The sequence below is a fragment of the Loxodonta africana genome, chromosome 18 (genome assembly GCF_030014295.1).
Source record: "Loxodonta africana isolate mLoxAfr1 chromosome 18, mLoxAfr1.hap2, whole genome shotgun sequence".
In the NCBI taxonomy this organism is placed as follows: Eukaryota; Metazoa; Chordata; class Mammalia; order Proboscidea; family Elephantidae; genus Loxodonta; species Loxodonta africana.
In genome coordinates this window covers 63,883,187-63,900,707 of record NC_087359.1, presented here as the reverse complement: position 1 = coordinate 63,900,707, position 17,521 = coordinate 63,883,187, and the positions used below count along the sequence as shown (strand labels likewise).

Below are 17,521 nucleotides of genomic sequence, written 5' to 3'. Positions count from 1 at the left end.
AATCATTCCTCCAGAGCCATTTACTCCTTTACCTCTCCAGAGCCAGCACAATATACTGGTAAAAAGAACTAGTTCCAAAGTCAGCACCAACTAAAGACAGAAAATTTTCTGTGGTATTCTGTTACACTGGTGGTCCCAAAGAACCATGTGGGTATTGACACCCTGGTATTGACACCCTGGCACAGTCCCCTCCCCTTGAACCTAAGCTAGCCGTGTGACCAACAGAATATGGTGGAAGTAATGCCGTGCCAGTTCTGTGCCTAAGCCTTAAGAAAGCCTGGCAGCTTCCACATTCATCCTTTTGGGAGTGCTGAACCACCATGTAAGAAGTCTGGCTACTTGGAGAGACCATGTGGAAGGGCCACATGGAGATGGAAAGAACGGAGACAGGGAGAGAGGTCCAGCTGTTCCAGCTGAACCAGCCCCCACTGACCCACCTGCTAAAAGCAGCCACACATATGACCACGAGCAAGGCCAACACAGGATCACTGGTTGCACAGGGGTTAAGTGATACAGCTGCTAACCAAAAGGTCGGCAGTTCAAATCCACTAGCTGATCCTCGGAAAGTCTACAGGGCAGTTTTACTCTGTCCTATACGGTCCCTATGGGTCAGAATTGATTCGATGGCAATGGATTTTTTTTTTAGGGTAAAGCCAGGAGAAGAAGGGCCAGACTAATCCCAGTCCAGATTGCAGAATTGTGAGCAAATAAAATGGTTGTTGTTTTGAGCCATACATTTTGGGGTGGTTTGTTACACAATTGATAATGAAAACATCTTCTCAGCTATTCTTGGTGAGAACTGGTACACTCAGTTCTGCATAAAGCTGAAGTCTCCATCCCTTACTCCTTATTATCTTTCAATTTTATGGCAATAGTCTGCCGGAAGCTTTCACATTAATTACTAGGAGACAAGCTCTTTTATAACGGCAAGGGATACTAGGTGGGGGTCCAGAGGCTCAGACTTGAGCCCTAGCGTTGTTATTAGCTCTATGCCTTTTGAAATTCTTTAATCCTTCCCTCTCAATTATAAAATGGAGAGACTAATGCTTACCATACTTATCAGAGAATAAAAATTAGTATAACCGAGTTGTAAAGAAAAATGAAATGCGTTAACAGAGCTTCCAGCTCAAGAAGCAGGTGATGAAACAGAAAATAACTTGGACTTGATGTCATCAGGCTGTAAGGTCTTGAACAAATGACTTAGTATCTCTGATCCTCAGTTCTTCCTCTGTAAATGAGACTACTCTTCCCTACCTCACAGGACTATCTGTGGTAATCATCGCAGGAAGAAAGACCTGTTGCTATATACGCGCTCATTGCCCGTCACCAAACTCAAACGTCTCCCTCCCTCATCCTCAGACTCCCCGCCCAACTCCTAGAGAGCGTGATGTAAGAAGTCTAGACCGGGGCCCAGAAACCTACCTTTAAAAAAAAAAAAAGTTCTTTAGAGGATTCTAATGCACATGCCCCTCGCACCACACTTGAAGAAACAACGAAAAGGACTCGGCTGGCTACCATACCCCCTTCTTCGGTCAGAAGGAGCCGCAAACTCCAGGTCTCGCGACAGTTTCTTCCTTCTTAAGGCTCGGCCCACAGGTAGCGCGAGATTAACTCGTCCAATCATAAGGCTAGATGGCGGCACAAGATGGCGGCGCGCTTTGAGCGTAGCTTCTGCGTTTCTAGGACTTTCGCGCTACGGGTCGTTTAAGTTCGTGGAGTTGTAGCTGTCCACGCGGCACGGTTGGTCTGGCAGGAATTTCGGCCTCGGAGGTGGGTCAGTTAACATCTCTCACGCGGGCTGCGAGTTCACTTAGTCCTTGGATCACCCAGTTTCTCATTCTCTGGTTCTGGGCCCGTGAGGTGCGGAGTTGGTCTAAGAAAGGAGGTCTTATGGGGGTTTGTGCTTGCGCGTAGGGATGGGCGGGTGAATGGCAGGAGTTGGCAAATAGAGACTAGCACTGAAGTGGGAAGGACCCCCGAGGTTGAGGAGGTTTAGGGGAGAAGTACTCCCTTAATATTCCTTGGGAGCGAGGATAGAGAGACTTCGTCCCGCTCGCTTTGTACATGTTCTCCAGTCCCTGGGGAAGAACATCATGTTTGGTGAAGTAGAGGGTCAGCGAAAACGAGGAAGACCCTCAACGAGATGAATTGACACAGTAGCTGTAACGGTGGGCTCAAACATGCAGCGATTGTGAGGATGGCGTTCTCTTGTGCATGGAGGCGTCGCTGTGAGTGGAAAGTGACTCGAGGGCACCTAACAACGACAGCAGCTTCAGGAGAGATCTGGAAGTGAGTCGGGAAGACAAACTGAGTGGGTAAGATGAGCGCGTGGAAGGAATAGAAGCAGTGGTGGGACTAGTGAAAAAAGTATTTATGGCGGAAGGCCAGGAGACAGATGAGGGGAGCGATATGTGCAGAAGGAATTTTATTTTACAGGAGTAAATTATCTGTTAAGAGAAATGGTGGTTACAAAGGGTCAAGAGGAACGGAAGAAACCGAAACGTGGATGTGAGAAAGATGAAAGGGACAGTGGAAGTGTCAGCCTCAAACTGTACTACTCTGGCTTTCTGGACTCAGATAACCCGAAAAAAAAAAAAAAAAAGACTACAGCCCAAGGGCTAATTCTTTTTTTTAATTGTTCTTTAAGTGATAGTTTACAAATCAAGTCAGTCTCATACAAAAACTTACATACACGGTGTTATATACTCCTGGTTGTTCTCCCCCAGTGAGACAGCAGCACACTCCTCCCCTCCACCCTGTATTCCCTGTGTCCATTCAGCCAGCTCCTGGCCTCTCTGCCTTCTCATTTCACCTCCAACAGGAACTAGGGCTGAACTTTTTTGAGACTGAAGATGGGTATTGCCTACCCAGAATGAGAGTGCTGTGTTTCCGTGGCCTGGAAAGTGAAACACGTTCCATCCTGCTCTCAGTCAACAAGTACTTATTGAGTTCCCACTCTGCCAGGCCCTAGTTTCAACTCTGGGAAATGGCAGTGAACAAGACAAGCAAAAGTTTTCGCTCGTTAAGCTTACTGTTAGGGCAGATAAAAAGTAAGTAAGTAAAATACACAGAAGTTCTGTGTAGAAGACAAGCCGGGAAGGGAGAGCAGGGTGTGTGTTTGTGTGTGTGTGTTACTCAGGAGAGGCCTCACTGAGAAGGTGTTATTTGATAGAGAAACAGCAAGGATACCATTGTGGCTGGAGCAGAATGAACCAGGAAGAGAAAAGTAGGAGATTAGGTTAGAGAGAGGCGGGTAATGACAATGCTGATGCCATGTATGAGGAAAGGAATATATGTAGCGAAGAACTCATTACCTGTATTAGGAACTTGGTTAGTAAAGAAATTAGATAAACTGAATTTGCCTTATCTGTAATTTAATTTATTTTGCGTATGTTTGGAGTCTCAGATTGCAATTATAGTAATCTAAGAAAGAAATGATAGTGATCTAGATTAGAGAGGGTGAAGAGTGAAAAGGGCCAAGAAAAAATTAGGAGATATAGAATATCCAGGACATGGTGTGTTTGGAATGGGGGTGGTATGGGGAGGAGAGGGTGCTAAAGAATGATGGCTTGTGCCCCTAGAAAGATGGCAGGGCCATTCAGTTAGATGAGGACGATTAGAAGACCAGGTTGGGGTGGGTGGAAATGATTTTGGTTTTGGACATGTTGGACTTTAAGTATTTTTGAGCCATTCAAGTGGAGAATTCTGGACAGTTGGATATATGATCTGGGGTGAAAACTTTTTATTTTAATCAGTTGTCATATTTTGAATGTAGAAAGCTGCCAAAAAAAACTTTGAAATAGAGCATTGACAGGCTTATTACTGTGTAAAATTACGTCTAACAAAAGGTGCAAAGGAAAAGGTCTTGGTATGAGTGTTTATAATAGGGAGGCATGACATACTGGGGAGATTAGGGAAAAGAATACCTTCTTAAAGAGATGCTTGAACTGTGATCTGAAAGATGAACGGGAATTCAGCATGTGCAGAGGGGGAGGAAAGAACGTTACAGGCAAAGGATGTCTGTGTAAAGGCACCATAGCAAGAGTGGAGGAACATGGTCAAAAAGGGAGGAGCAAGGAGTGTGTGGTTTAAGCTGAAGGTAAGGCCAGACCATTCAGGGTGTTGTATGCATCTTGGATTAATGATTTCTGTTTTTATAACAAGAGTAAGGTTTTGAGCAAGAGGACATAATGAGATTTATGTTTAGAAATGATCACTCTGACTGCAAAGTGGAAAAGGGAATGGAGAAAACAAGAGTGGATGAAGGCAGACTAATTAAGAGGCTGTTCTGGCTGTCTAGGTAGCTTGTACTAGATGATATTGGTAGAGAGCAGGTAGAAATAGATGGATTTGGGAGGTATTTCACAAGTAAAATGTATAAAACTGGTGATTTCTTGGATATGAGAGGGAAGGAGAACTATCAGCTAACTCTTAGGTTTCTGGTGTATGTAATATTGTGTGGATGAATGTTCACTATTAAAAAAAATTTGAAAATACAGAAAGATATAAGGAAGAAAATAAAAATCATCTACCACCCAGAAATATATACTAAAATATTCTAAAAATTACCTACTTGCTAGAGATATTTACTAAAGCACTAACAGTAGTTTTCTCTTCCAGTTTTTATTTTTTCTGTAAATAATGTTAAAGTTTTTCCTCTTTGGAATCTGGAAGAAATCAAAATTGTTTGTTTTCATTTGGTTTTAGCTGCCTAGGAATGACAAGACTGAAATTTTTAAAAGAGATTGGAATAGAAGATTTTTTTTCAAACTTCAGTGACTTCGTGGTGCACTAATCAAATATTTGGAGCCCTGGTGGCACAGTGGTTAAAAGTTCAGCTGCTAACCAAAAGGTGGGCAGTTCGAGTCTACCGGCTGCTCCTTGGAAACCACATGGGGCAGTTCTACGCTGTCCTGTATAGTCGCTAAGAGTTGGAATCGACTCAGTGGCAATGGGTTTGGTTTTTATGTTATCAAATATTCAGCTCTTGCAAGGCCACTGTAAAAACTAACCTCAAACTATAATCTCAGCTGTAGATTATGCTGCATTCTGCCGCTTTGATGTCCTTAAAGGACTAGTTTTCAATTTTTCGTTCCTTGGTTTAAGAAATAATGATTCACTGTATGTTGTATACTTTTAAAAATGTAATTTCTACTTTCTCACTTGATCCGTAGAGATTTGTTGGCTATAACTATTGACTTTACAACTTTTTCTTACTAATTTTTTTTAAACTAAATATGCTAATTTTTTTCCTTTCTTTTTTATTAAGGATGGCTCTGAGTAAGTCAATGCATGCAAGAAATAGATACAAGGATAAACCTCCTGACTTTGCGTATCTGGCATCCAAATATCCAGATTTTAAGCAGCATGTTCAGATAAACCTGAATGGAAGAGTGAGGTAGGTAACAGATGAAGAATTCTTGATACCTGTCATTCTAGTATAATCTGAATGGTCACAGTGTAGTGGAAAGTGTGCTGGACTGATAGTAGACGTGAATGCTAGTTGTAGACGTTTCATTAAACATGTTACCTGGCCTTTGACAAATTACTTTACCTTCTCTGGGTCTCAGCTTTTTAATTTATAAAATGATGGGATTGGACCAAATGTTTTTTAAGTTTCTTTCTGGCTTTAAAAAATTCTCTTGTTGCTGACCTGCCAGAGATCTTCCAGTAACTGTGGAGACCTTAGGATTGTGCTCTGTGTGCTTCCAAACGTAGTAATGGGTGAGGGTCTGAAAGTTGTTGTTTTAATAAATGTGGGTTTATTTTGATATGAGGTAGGGAAATAATAGCCAGGAAATCAAAACTGTGATTTCACAGATGATATTTTAAGATGTCACTAAATCTAAGTTTAAAAAGTCAACTTTTAAAGAAAATAATAGTGCAGATGCTTCAGGAAACGGCAAAAATTTTAATGGTATGGGAATGACTGAAGTGTGTGTTAAACTCATCAGAAGGAACCATCTTTGACTGCATTCCTAAACTCTGTGGGAGTTACAGAGGAGATTGGAAATTCCAAGGCTCCCTAGGGGTAGGTGTGGTGATCAACTGTGGGAGGAGAAGCAGGGATTGAAGACGAAGATGGTAAGGAGTAGGATCACAGGGCTCGAGGTATTTTGCCAACCTCTTTTTTTTTCTTCCTTCTAGCCATCTCTTAAGGCTTTTGGAATAAAAGTTCAAGGGCAGTACTTCTTTTTCTTTTTTAAAATTATTTTATTTTTGTTGTTGAAAATATACACAGCAGAACATACACCAATTCAGCAATTTCTACATGTACAATTCAGTGACATTGATGACATTCTTCAAGTTGTGCAACCATTCTCACCCTCCTTTTCCAATTGTTCCTCCTCCATTAACATAAACTCACTGCCCCTTAAGCTATCTGTTGAACCTTTCTAGTTGCTGTTGTCTATTTGATCCCTTGTGGATAGTTCTTAAAAGAGCACGGTGCTCAAAGCAGACATTCTTTATTAATTAAGCTAAACTATTGTTTGGTTTTAAAGAAGACTTTAGGGAATGTTTTTGGTTTAAAGTTTGAAGATTCTCTCAGGGCATTGGTTTTGGGGGTTTGTCCAGCCTCCGTGGCTCCAGAAAGTTTAGATTCCATAAGAATTTGAAATTCTGGTCTGAATTTTTCTGTAGTATTTTTGATCAAGATGTTCGGTAGTAGTAGCTGCACACCATCCATTTCTTCTGGTCTCGTGACAAAAGAGATAGTTGTGCATAGAGGCAATTGGCCACACATTTCATTTCCTCCTTCTATTCCTGACTCTCCTTCCTCTGTTGCTCCAGGTCAGTAGAGACCAGTTGTTGCACCTTGAATGGCCACAGGCAGGACTTCTTAACCTGGAGTCCAAGACACTCTTGAAAACATATACAGCAGTTTTAAAATATGTATACTTGTGTTTGTTTTTCTGGGAAATAATTCTTTACTTCATTCCATTCTGAAACAGATCTGTAACCTACTCCCCCACCACCCAGTATGCAAAGATTAAGATCAAGTACCCTAGAACTGTGGTTTCCAAGGTTTTTTTTGATTGTCTACTCCACTCAGTAAACAAGTCGAGCCCAGCCCCATATGCTTATACTACTTAACTACAGTACTTTTTTTATTTTTATTTTTTGATAATTTTTATTGTGCTTTAAGTGGAAGTTTACAAATCAAATCATTCTTTCACAAAAAACCCCATATACACCTTGCTACACACTCCCAATTACTCTCCCCCTAATGAGACAGCCCGCTCTCTCCCTCCACTCTCTCTATTCGTGTCCATTTCACCAGCTTCTAACCCCCTCCACCCTCTCATCTCCCCTCCAGGCAGGAGATGCCAACATAGTCTCACCTGTCCACCTGATCCAAGAAGCTCACTCCTCACCAGCATCCCTCTCCAACCCATTGTCCAGTCCAATCCCTATTGAAGAGTTGGCTTTGGGAATGGTTCTTGTCCTGGGGCAATAGAAGGTCTGGGGGCCATGACCCCTGGGGTCCCTCCAGTCTCAGTCAGACCATTAAGTCTGGTCGTATGAGAATTTGGGGTCTGCATCCCACTGCTCTCCTGTTCCCTCAGGGGTTCTCTGTTGTGTTCCCTGTCAGGGCAGTCATCGGTTGTAGCCAGGCATCGTCTAGTTCTTCTGGTCTCAGGATGATATAGTCACTGGTTCACGTGGCCTTTTCTGTCTCCTGGGCTTGTAATCGCCTTGTGTCCTTGGTGTTCTTCATTCTCCTTTGCTCCAGGTGGGTTGAGACCAATTGATGCATCTTAGATGGCTGCTTGCTAACGTTTAAGACCCCAGACGCCACTCTTCAAAGTGGGATGCAGAATGTTTTCTTAATAGATTTTATTATGCCAATTAACTTAGATGTCCCCTGAAACCATGGTCCCCAGACCCCTGCTCCTGCTACACTGGCCTTGGAAGCATTCAGTTTATTCAGGAAACTTCTTTGCTTTTGGTTTAGTCCAATTGTGCTGACCTCCCCTGTATTGTGTGCTGTCTTTCCCTTCACCTAAAGTAGTTCTTATCTACTATCTATATCATTAACTACAGTACATGTTTTAGTCATCTAGTGCTGCCATAACAGAAATACCACAAGTAGATGGCTTTTAACAAAGAGAAATTTATTTCTTCACGGTAAAGTATGCTAAAAGTCCAAATTGAAGGTGAACTCTGGGGGAAGGCTTTCTCTCTCTGTTGACTCTGGAGGACGGTCCTTGTCTTCAGTCTTTCCTTGGTTGAAGAACTCCTCAGATGTTATCAGCCGTAGTTCAAAGACCTGGCAGTCTGTTACCGTAAAGGTTACAGCCTAGGAAACCCTATGGGGCAGCTCTACTCTCTGTCCTGTAGAGTTGCTATGAGTTTGGAATTGACTGGACGGCACGCAACAACAACATCGTGGGATATCCAAGTGGAGGTATTTAGTAGACAACTGAAAATACGAGAGGGTCACACAGCAGTGATGGTGGCGATGGTGGTAGTGAAGGCCCCAGGTCTTTGATCTGCACCCTGAAGGATAAATAGGAGCAGGGAAAGAATTCAAATATAGAGAAAAGAATATTGTAAATTGCATGATGAGTTTGGAGAACTGCGTGTAGGTAGGGCCAAAGTGGATATAGGATAGTAAGTTGGGGGAATAACAGAAGATGAGATTGGAAGGAAAACAGAGTAGATCACAAAGAGCCTTTCACAGCATGTAAATTAGAATGGACTTGATTCCTCAGACACAGAGAAACCGGAGAAGGATCTAAAAATGTTTAGTGACTTGATTAGATTTATAGTAAAAGAAAAAAAAAATCACTTTGAGAGCACACCAAACAAATCTGTTATCACAACACATCTAAATGGTTTAAAGGTACCTGACAAGTAATAGACCCTCAACTAATATTTGTTGAATGAATGAGAATAATTCTCTCTAAAATCTAAATATAGTGCTATTTACCTAAAACAAAATGCCAGAGAAATTAAAAATAAAGGGAGGGACAAAAATATGCTAGGCAAACGAGTCTGCCCTGCCCCCCAATCATTCATAATACTGATGTCAGATAAAGTTGAATACCTAGTTGTCCCCGACTTATGACGTATTTGAGTTATGGTGAATCGTACTTACGACTTTTTTTTTGTATATTTTATCATTAGTAATGTATACTACATACAGTGTTGCAGCTCATAATTTACTGTTATCATTCTCAGGTGTTCACTCACAGATATTCAAAGATCAATTTATAAAGATACTGATAATAAAAGAAGAATTTACGATGAAGTCATCGGAACAGAGCCCCATTGTAAGAAGACTACCTGTAGAAGGCAAAAATGCAGCAAATTGGAAAATGAGGGATAGTTTATGTTGATAAAAGAAATAATTCTCAACGAAGATAAAAAATGTATTTTGAAAAACATTTTAGTATTTTGAAAAACATTATTTTTAAAATGTTTGACATAATTTGGAGAAATTTTCCTTGTATTTCTATACATGTAGAAAAAAATAAACAGCAGTGACCTTAGGGACTTTCAGAGCTTTGAAGACAATTAGATAAAAATATTTTTTGTGTAGGTTCTTCTTCTTGAGATATAGTTCAGAGCTTCAACCTATAACATAGAGCTTTAATTTTAAAAGGTTTCAAAGGTCATTGACCTAAAAAAGGTTATGTACTACTGTTAGAGGATGTAAGTGATACAATTAATGGGTTTGATTTAATGATATTTTGAGCTTTTTAACCTATAAATAGTGAATGTGCACTTTTCAAATAACTTATAAAGACTTATAGAACTAAGAAATGATTGAGCTGGAACTCTGACTTAAAGTCTCCTGCTTCCTTTATTTATTAAAAAAAAAGAGGTGTAAATACTAGAAAGAAAAATTATACTTTTTTTTTTGTTAACAGTGGCTCGATTATTGTCCACTTGAAAAAACACTTGAGAATCATCTAAAAAATATTCAGATAACAAATTTGGTGAATTAAATATACATATGTAGAGCCCTCGTGGCTTATTGGTTAAGGATGGCAGTTTGAATCCACCAGCTGCTCCTTGGAAACCCCGTGGGGCAGTTCTACTCTATCCTATAAGGGTCATTATGACTCGGAACTGACTCGATGATAACAGGTTTGATTTTTGTTTTATACCATAAATATTTAAAATTATCTTAAAATATAAAATATGTAAAAATATAAACAAATGTAAGAAAATCAATAGTTTTAGAAATACTAGTTGGAAAATATGTTATTGTTGTTAAGAGCTGTCTAATCGGTTCCGGCTCATAGTGACCCTATGTACAATGTAATGAAACATTTCATGGTCCTGGATCCTCACAGTGGTTATGCTCCAGCCCATTGTTGTAGCCACTGTGCCAGTCTATCTCATTGAGGGTCTTTCTGTCTGCACTCCCCCTCTGCTTTAGCAAGCATGATGTCCTTCTCCAGGGACTGATCCCTCCTGATAACATGTCCGAAGTATGTGAGACAGAGTCTTGACATTCTCGCTTCTAATGAGCATTCTGGCTATACTTCTTCCAAGACAGATCTGTTTGTTCTTTTGACAGTCCATATTGAGTATTCAGTATTCTTTACCAACACCATAATTCAAAGACATTGATTCTTCTTCGATCTTCCTTATTCATTGTCCAGCTTTCACATGCATATGAGGCATTTGAACACACCATAGCTTGAATCCAACATAACTTAGTCCTTAAAGTGACACCTTTGCTTTTTAACACTTTAAAGAAGGCCTTTGCAGCAGATGCGCCCAGTGCAATGCGGTTGTTTGATTTCTTGACGGTGCTTTCGTGGGCGTTGATTGTGGATAGAAGTGAAATGATATATATGCCACCTGAATTTAGAGACCATCCCAAGAATAGATTTGACTCATTGAACATTAATGACTGAAGGCCAGACAAGTTATGGAATGGCATCGAGGACATCATATATGAAGAAAGCAAGAGGTTATTAAAAAGACAGGAAAAAAAAAGAGAGACCAAAATGGATGTCAGAAGAGACACTGAAACTTGCTTTTGAACGCTACAGTGAAAAGAAGAAATGATGAAGTGAAAGAGCTGAACAGAAGATTTCAAAGGGCGACTCGAAAAGACAACGTAAAGGATTATAATGAAATGTGCAAAGACCTGGAGATAGAAAACCAAAGGGGAAGAACATACTGTTGTGTTTCTCAAGCTGAAAGAACTGAAGAAAAAATTCAGGCCTTAAGTTGCAATATTGGAGGGTTCTACAGGGAAAATACTAAACGATGCAGGAAGCATCAGAAGTAGAAGGAATAGACAGAGTCACTGTATCAAAAAGAATTGGTCGACATTCAGCCATTTCAGGAAGTAGCATATGATCAAGAACTGATGGTACTGAAGGAAGAAGCCGAAGTTGCACTGATGGCATTGGCAAAAAACAAGGCTTCAGGAATTGACAGAATACCAGTTGAGATGTTTCAACAAATGAATGCAGCACTCACTCATCTGTGCCAAGAAGTTTGGAAGACAGCTACCTGCAAACTGACTGGAAGAGATCCATATTTGTACCCATTCCAAAAAAAAAGTGATCCAACAAAATGTGGAAATTTGCAGTGAACATAGGAATGCATATGTCTGTTCATACCACTGCTATTGGATCTCTAGGGCATATATTTAGAAGTAGGATTGCTGGATCATAAGATATTCCTAATTTTAACTTTTTGGATAAGTGCCATACCATTTTCTGTAGTGATTACCGTATTTGTACACAAATAACATGAGTCTTCTATGTTTTTTTGCCAACTGCACCCTTCCCCTGCAAAGTATTTTTGTAAACGTGCTATGCTAATTTTTTTTACAGCAATATGTACAAAGAATTGGCATAGCGTGGCTTAACGAAAATACCTCGTGGAGGGAGGGCATGGTTGACAAATGTAGAAGGCGCGTGCTGTCTGTGTGAAAATATGGTATACTATTTTACAATCCCACCAGCAGTGAATAGAGGTTCACATCTCCTCACAACCTTGCCAGCAGTTTTTTTCTTTTCTTTTTTTTTAATCCGTGCCATTTTAGCCGGGGTGAGATGGTATCTCATTATGGTTTTGATTTGCATCTCTCTAACTGCTAATGGGGAACCCTGGTGGCACAGTGGTTAAGAGCTTGCCTGCTCTCTTAGTCATCTAGTGCTGCTATAACAGAAATACCACAAGTGACTGGCTTTAACAAAGAGAAGTTTATTCTTTCACAATCCAGTAGGCTCGAAGTCCAAATTCAGGTTGCCGGCTCCAGGGCAAGTCTTTCTCTGTCAGCTCGAAGTCCGGATTCAGGGTGCCGGCTCCAGGGGAGGTCTTCCTCTCTCTGTCGGCTCTGGAGGAAGGTCCTTGTCATCAGTCTTCCCTTGGTCTGGGAGCAACGGAACCTCAGGTCCAAGGGATGCACTCTGCTCCCAGCTTTACTTTCTTGGTGGTATGAGGTCCCATGTCTCTGCTCATTTCTCTTTTTTATATCTCAAATGAGATTGGCTTAAGACACTACCTAATCTTGTAGACTTCATCAGTATAATTGCCACTAATCCATTTTATTACATCATAACGATAGGATTTACAACTTATAGGGAAATCACATCAGAAGATAAAATGGTAGACAATCGTACGATCAAACAAGGGAATCATGGCCCAACCAAGCTGACAGATATTTTTTGGGCACAGTTCAATCCATGACACCTGTTAACCAAAAGGTTGGCAGTTTGAATCCACCAATTGCTCCTTGGAAACCCTATGGGGCAGTTCTACTCTGTCCTATAGGGTCACTGTGAGTCAAAATCGACTCAAAAACAACAGGTTTGGTTTTTGGTTTTTATGGCTAATGATTGTGAGCAACTTGTCATGTGATGGTTGGCCACTTGAATGTCCTTTTTGGTGAAGTGTCTGTTCATGTCCCTTGCCCATTTTTAAATTGGGTTCTTTGTCTTTTTGTTGTTGAGTTGTTGAAGTTTTCTATGTGTTGTATTTTTAATAATATTTTATTGTGTTTTGGTGAAAGTTTACACAATAAATTAGGTTCCCATTTGACAGTTTCTATACAAATTGTTCAGTGACATTAGTTACATTTTTCAGCCTCTCAACTTGCTCATTTCCATTCAGGTTGTTCTGTTTCCACTATTCTAGTTTCCCTGCCCCCTTCTCATCTTTTCTTTAGAGTAAATGTTGATGTTTTGGTCTTTTATCGATGGATTTTTAGTAGAGCACTGTACTTACAGGTAATATCCTTTATCTTGTGTGCTACTTTGTTTTGCTAAAAGGTGATCTCGGATAGTTTCGGTTCAAGGTTTAAAGAGTATCTCACGACTATAGTCTCAGGGAGTCCTCTAATTGCATCTGGTCTGGTTAATCTGGCCTTCTTTTTAAAATTGTGCTTTAAGTGAAGGTTTACAAATCAAGTCAGTCTCATACAAAAATGTACATATACCTTGCTATGTACGCCTAGTTGCTCTCCCACAATGAGGCAGCACATTCCTCCTTTCCCCACTGTGTTCCCCATGCCTGTTCATTCAGTTCCTGTCCTCCTCTGCCTTCTCATCTCGCCTCCAGACAGGAGCTGCCCACGTAGTCTCATGTGTCTACGTGAGCCGAGAAGCTCACTCCTTACCAGTATCATTTTCTGTCTTATAGTCCAGTCCAATCCCTGTCTGAAGAGTTGGCTTTGGGAATGGTTCCTGTCTTGGACTAACAGAAGACCTAGGGACCATGACCTCCAGGGTCCTTCTAGTCTCTGTCAGACCATTAAGTCTGGTCTTCTTATGAGAATTTGAGGTCTGCATCCCACTGTTCTCCTGCTCCATCAGGTATTCTCTGTTATGTTCCCTGTGAGGGCAGTCATCAGTTGTAGCTGGGTACCATCTGGTTCTTCTGGTCTCAGGCTGATGCAGTCTCCGATTTATGTGGCCCTTTCTGTCTCTTGGGCTTATAGTTACCTTGTGTCTTTAGTGTTCTTCATTCTTCTCTGCTCCAGGTGAGTTGAGACAGATTGATGCATCTTAGATGGCCACTTGCTAGCGTTTAAAACCCCAGACGTAATCTGGCATTTTTTTAAGAATTTCAATTTTGTTCTACATTTTTCTTGTTCTATCCGGAACCATATATTGTGATCCTGGTCAGAAAGATCAGTAGTGGGAGCTGTGTACCTTCTAGTTCTGGTTTCAGGGTAGATGAGGGTAGCTGTTAGCCTTACAGACTTGTTTCTTTTCTGAGACTTTGCTTTCCTTTTTACTCTTTTGTTCCTGATGAGCAGAGACCAGTAGTTGTTTCTTAGATGGCTGCTCACAAGCTTTTGAGATGGCGAATTCTACACACTTCACTAGGATGCAGAACATGAACTTTGCGAATTCTATTATGCCAATTGAGTTGTCCCATGACACCAAGGTCCTGAGCTTTCCAACCTAGGCATTTGGTTAAAACCCACTGCTGTCGAGTCAATTCTGACTGATAGCATTTGGTTATGCCTGAGGAATATCTGTAGTTGTATCTTCCATGAATATATGTGCCTGCACCCACATATCTGTGCTTATACATACATATGGATACTTCTGTCTGTGTACACATACGTATACACCTGTACCTACTTGTATACCTCTGTGCCAGTACACATACATATGTGACCATACACTCTTTTTTGGTCTTTGTAGGAGTTGTTCCCCAGTTATATGTGTCAGATTCTTCAATACGTGCATCCTTTTCTCTTGAGCGCTTTTAAGTGGCATCATTTACCTTGGTCAAGCTGTGCTCGCAACACCCACATTGGTGCTACTTTTCCCATCACCAAAATAAACAAGTGTCTATGATCTACAGCGGGATTCTTCCTCCCCCCAGCCCCTCCCTAACCCTGAACATTGGTCTCTTTATATGTATGTATTCTTGTCTTATTATAAAAGAGGGATCATATAATACTTGTCCTTGAATGACCTAGCATTATGTCCTCCGGGTCCATTCATGTTATAATATGTTTTGTGGATTCATCATTGTTCTTTATGGTTGTATGGTATTCCATTGTATGTGTGTATCAATTTTGCTTATCCATTCATCCATTGATGGACACTTAGTTTGTTTCCATTTTTTGCTAATGTGAATAGTGCTACTCTGAACATAGGTGTACATATGTCTGTTCATGTCACTTTTATTAGTCTGTAGTGGGACTGCTGGATAATAGGGTAGTTCTGTTTCTTCTTTTTTTTGAGGAAGTTTCATACTGCTTTCCATAGTGGTTGTACCATTTTTTAGTCCTACCAGTGATAGATTAGGATTTCAGTCACTCCATATCCTTGATAACATTTGCTGTTATCTGTTTTTTTTTTTTTAATCACTGCCATTTTAGCTGAAGTGAGACAGTATCTCATTGTAGTTTTGATTTGTATCTCTCCAATGGCTAACGATTGTGGGCATCTTTTCATGTGTTTGTTGTTCACTTGAATGTCCTCTTGGTGATGTTTCTATTCATGTCCTTTGCTCATTTTATAATTGGTTTGTTTGTCTTTTTGTTCTTGAGTTGTTGAAGTTTTCTATAAATCTTAGAGATTAGACCCTTATCAGCTATGTCATTTCCGAAAATTTTTTCCTAGTCTCTTAGGTTCTCTTTTTACTCTTTTAATAAAGTCCTTTGATGAGCGTAAGTATTTAATTTTTATGAGATCTCAGTTATCTAATTTGTTTTCTGCTGTTCGTGCATTCATAGTTATGTTCAATAATTTATTTGTTTTGATTTAAAAAAAAAATTAGGTCCCATAACTTTGTCCCTCCGTTTTTAACAAGGACTTATAGTTTTAGTTTTAACATTTAGGCCTTTGATCCATTTTAAATTAGTTTTTGTGTGTGGTGTGAGGTAGGTGTACTCTTTTGTTTTTCTGCATGTGGATACCCAGTTTTGCCAGTACCATTTGTTAAGGAACCTATTTCTTCCCCATTGAATGGACTTTGACCCCTCGTCAAGAATCAGTTGTCTGTGGATGGATTTATTTCCCGGTTCTTGATTCTGTTCCAGTGTTCTATGTGTCTCTCATTGAACCAGTACCAGACTGTTTTGATTATTGTGATTGTGTAGTATGTTTTCAAATCAGAGTATGAGGCCTCCTACTTTCTTGTTCTTCTTCAGTAATGCCTTCTACTCAGGATATATGCTTACTTTTGAACCTAACTCCCAAGTAAGATGCCATCTCACTGTATAAAGATTTTAATGTAGAATAAGGGTAGCATTTCAGATCAGTGGGGGGAGGGGGGCAATAGTGGATTTTTAATAAATGCAGTTGAAATAGCCATGGGAAGGGTGTGTTAGATTCCCGTTCCCATACCGTACACAAAATAATTTCCTGATGATTTAATGGTTTTGATATACTTACTCTAAAAAAAAAAAAACTGCGTTTTAGGTGAAAGCTTATAGCACAGATGAGTCTCTAATTCAAAAATTTATACACAAAAATGTTTTGTGACGTTGGTTGCAATCCCCGCAATGTGTCAGCACTCTCCCCGTTTCCCTTTCCACCCTGTGTTTCCCGTGTCCATTCATGTAGTTTTCCTATCCCTTCCTGCCTTCTTGTCTTTGCTTTTGGGCAGTTGTTGCCCGTTTGGTTTCATATACATGTGTTATTGTTTGTTTTATGCTGTTGTTGTTAGGTGCCGTCGAGTTGGTTCCGACTCGTAGCGACCCTGTGCACAACAGAACGAAACACTGCCCGGTCCTGCGCCATCTTTACAATCGTTGTTATGCTTGAGCTCATTGTTGCAGCCACTGTGTCAGTCCACATTGTTGAGGGTCTTCCTCTTTTCCGCTGACCCTGTACTCTGCTAAGCATGATGTACTTCTCCAGGGACTCATTCCCCCTGACAACATGTCCAAAGTATGTAAGACGTAGTCTCGCCATTCTTGCCTCTAAGGAGCATTCTGGCCACACTTCTTCCAAGACAGATTTGTTCGTTCTTTTGGCAGTCCATGGTATGTTCAATATTCTTCTCCAGCACCACATTTCAAAGGCGTCAACTCTTCTTCGCTCTTCCTTATTCATTGTCCAGCTTTCACATGCATATGATGCGATTGAAAATACCATGGCTTGGGTCAGGCGCACCTTAGTCTTCAGGGTGACATCTTCGCTCTTCAACACTTTGAAGAGATCCTTTGCAGCAGATTTGCCCATTGCAACGCATGTTTTGATTTCTTGACTGCTGCTTCCATGGCTGTTGATTGTGGATCCAAGTAAAATGAAATCTTTGACAACTTCCATCTTTTCTCCATCTGTCATGATGTTGCTTATTGGTCCAGTTGTGAGGATTTTTGTTTTTTTTTATGTTGAGGTGTAATCCATACTGAAGGCTGTGGTCTTTGATCTTCATTAGTAAGTGCTTCAAGTCCTCTTCACTTTCAGCAAGCAAGATTGCATCACGCAGGTTATTAATGAGTCTTCCTCCAATCCTGATGCCCCGTTCTTCTTCATATAGTCCAGCTTCTCGTATTATTTGTTCAGCATACAGATTAAATAGGTATGGTGAAAGAATACAACCCTGAGGCCCATCTAATCATTCGGTGAAG

At 40.5% G+C, this 17,521-nt stretch overlaps 1 protein-coding gene across 2 annotated transcripts in view; it reads left to right on the top strand.

Moving 5' to 3' along the window:
- The first annotated feature begins 1,619 nt into the window (after window positions 1–1,619).
- METTL16 (methyltransferase 16, RNA N6-adenosine) overlaps window positions 1,620–17,521 on the top strand; it is a 74,199-nt gene continuing 58,297 nt past the window's right edge. Inside the window, exons 1-2 of one of the 2 annotated variants that reach the window (XM_003416986.4) lie at window positions 1,620–1,770; window positions 5,270–5,398. In XM_003416986.4, coding sequence (XP_003417034.1) covers window positions 5,271–5,398 — 128 coding nt within the window. In that variant the 5' untranslated portion in view covers window positions 1,620–1,770; window position 5,270. Of the gene's footprint in view, window positions 1,771–1,794; window positions 2,316–5,269; window positions 5,399–17,521 lie in introns of those variants that run through there. The other variant, XM_064271554.1, reaches the window with a different exon arrangement.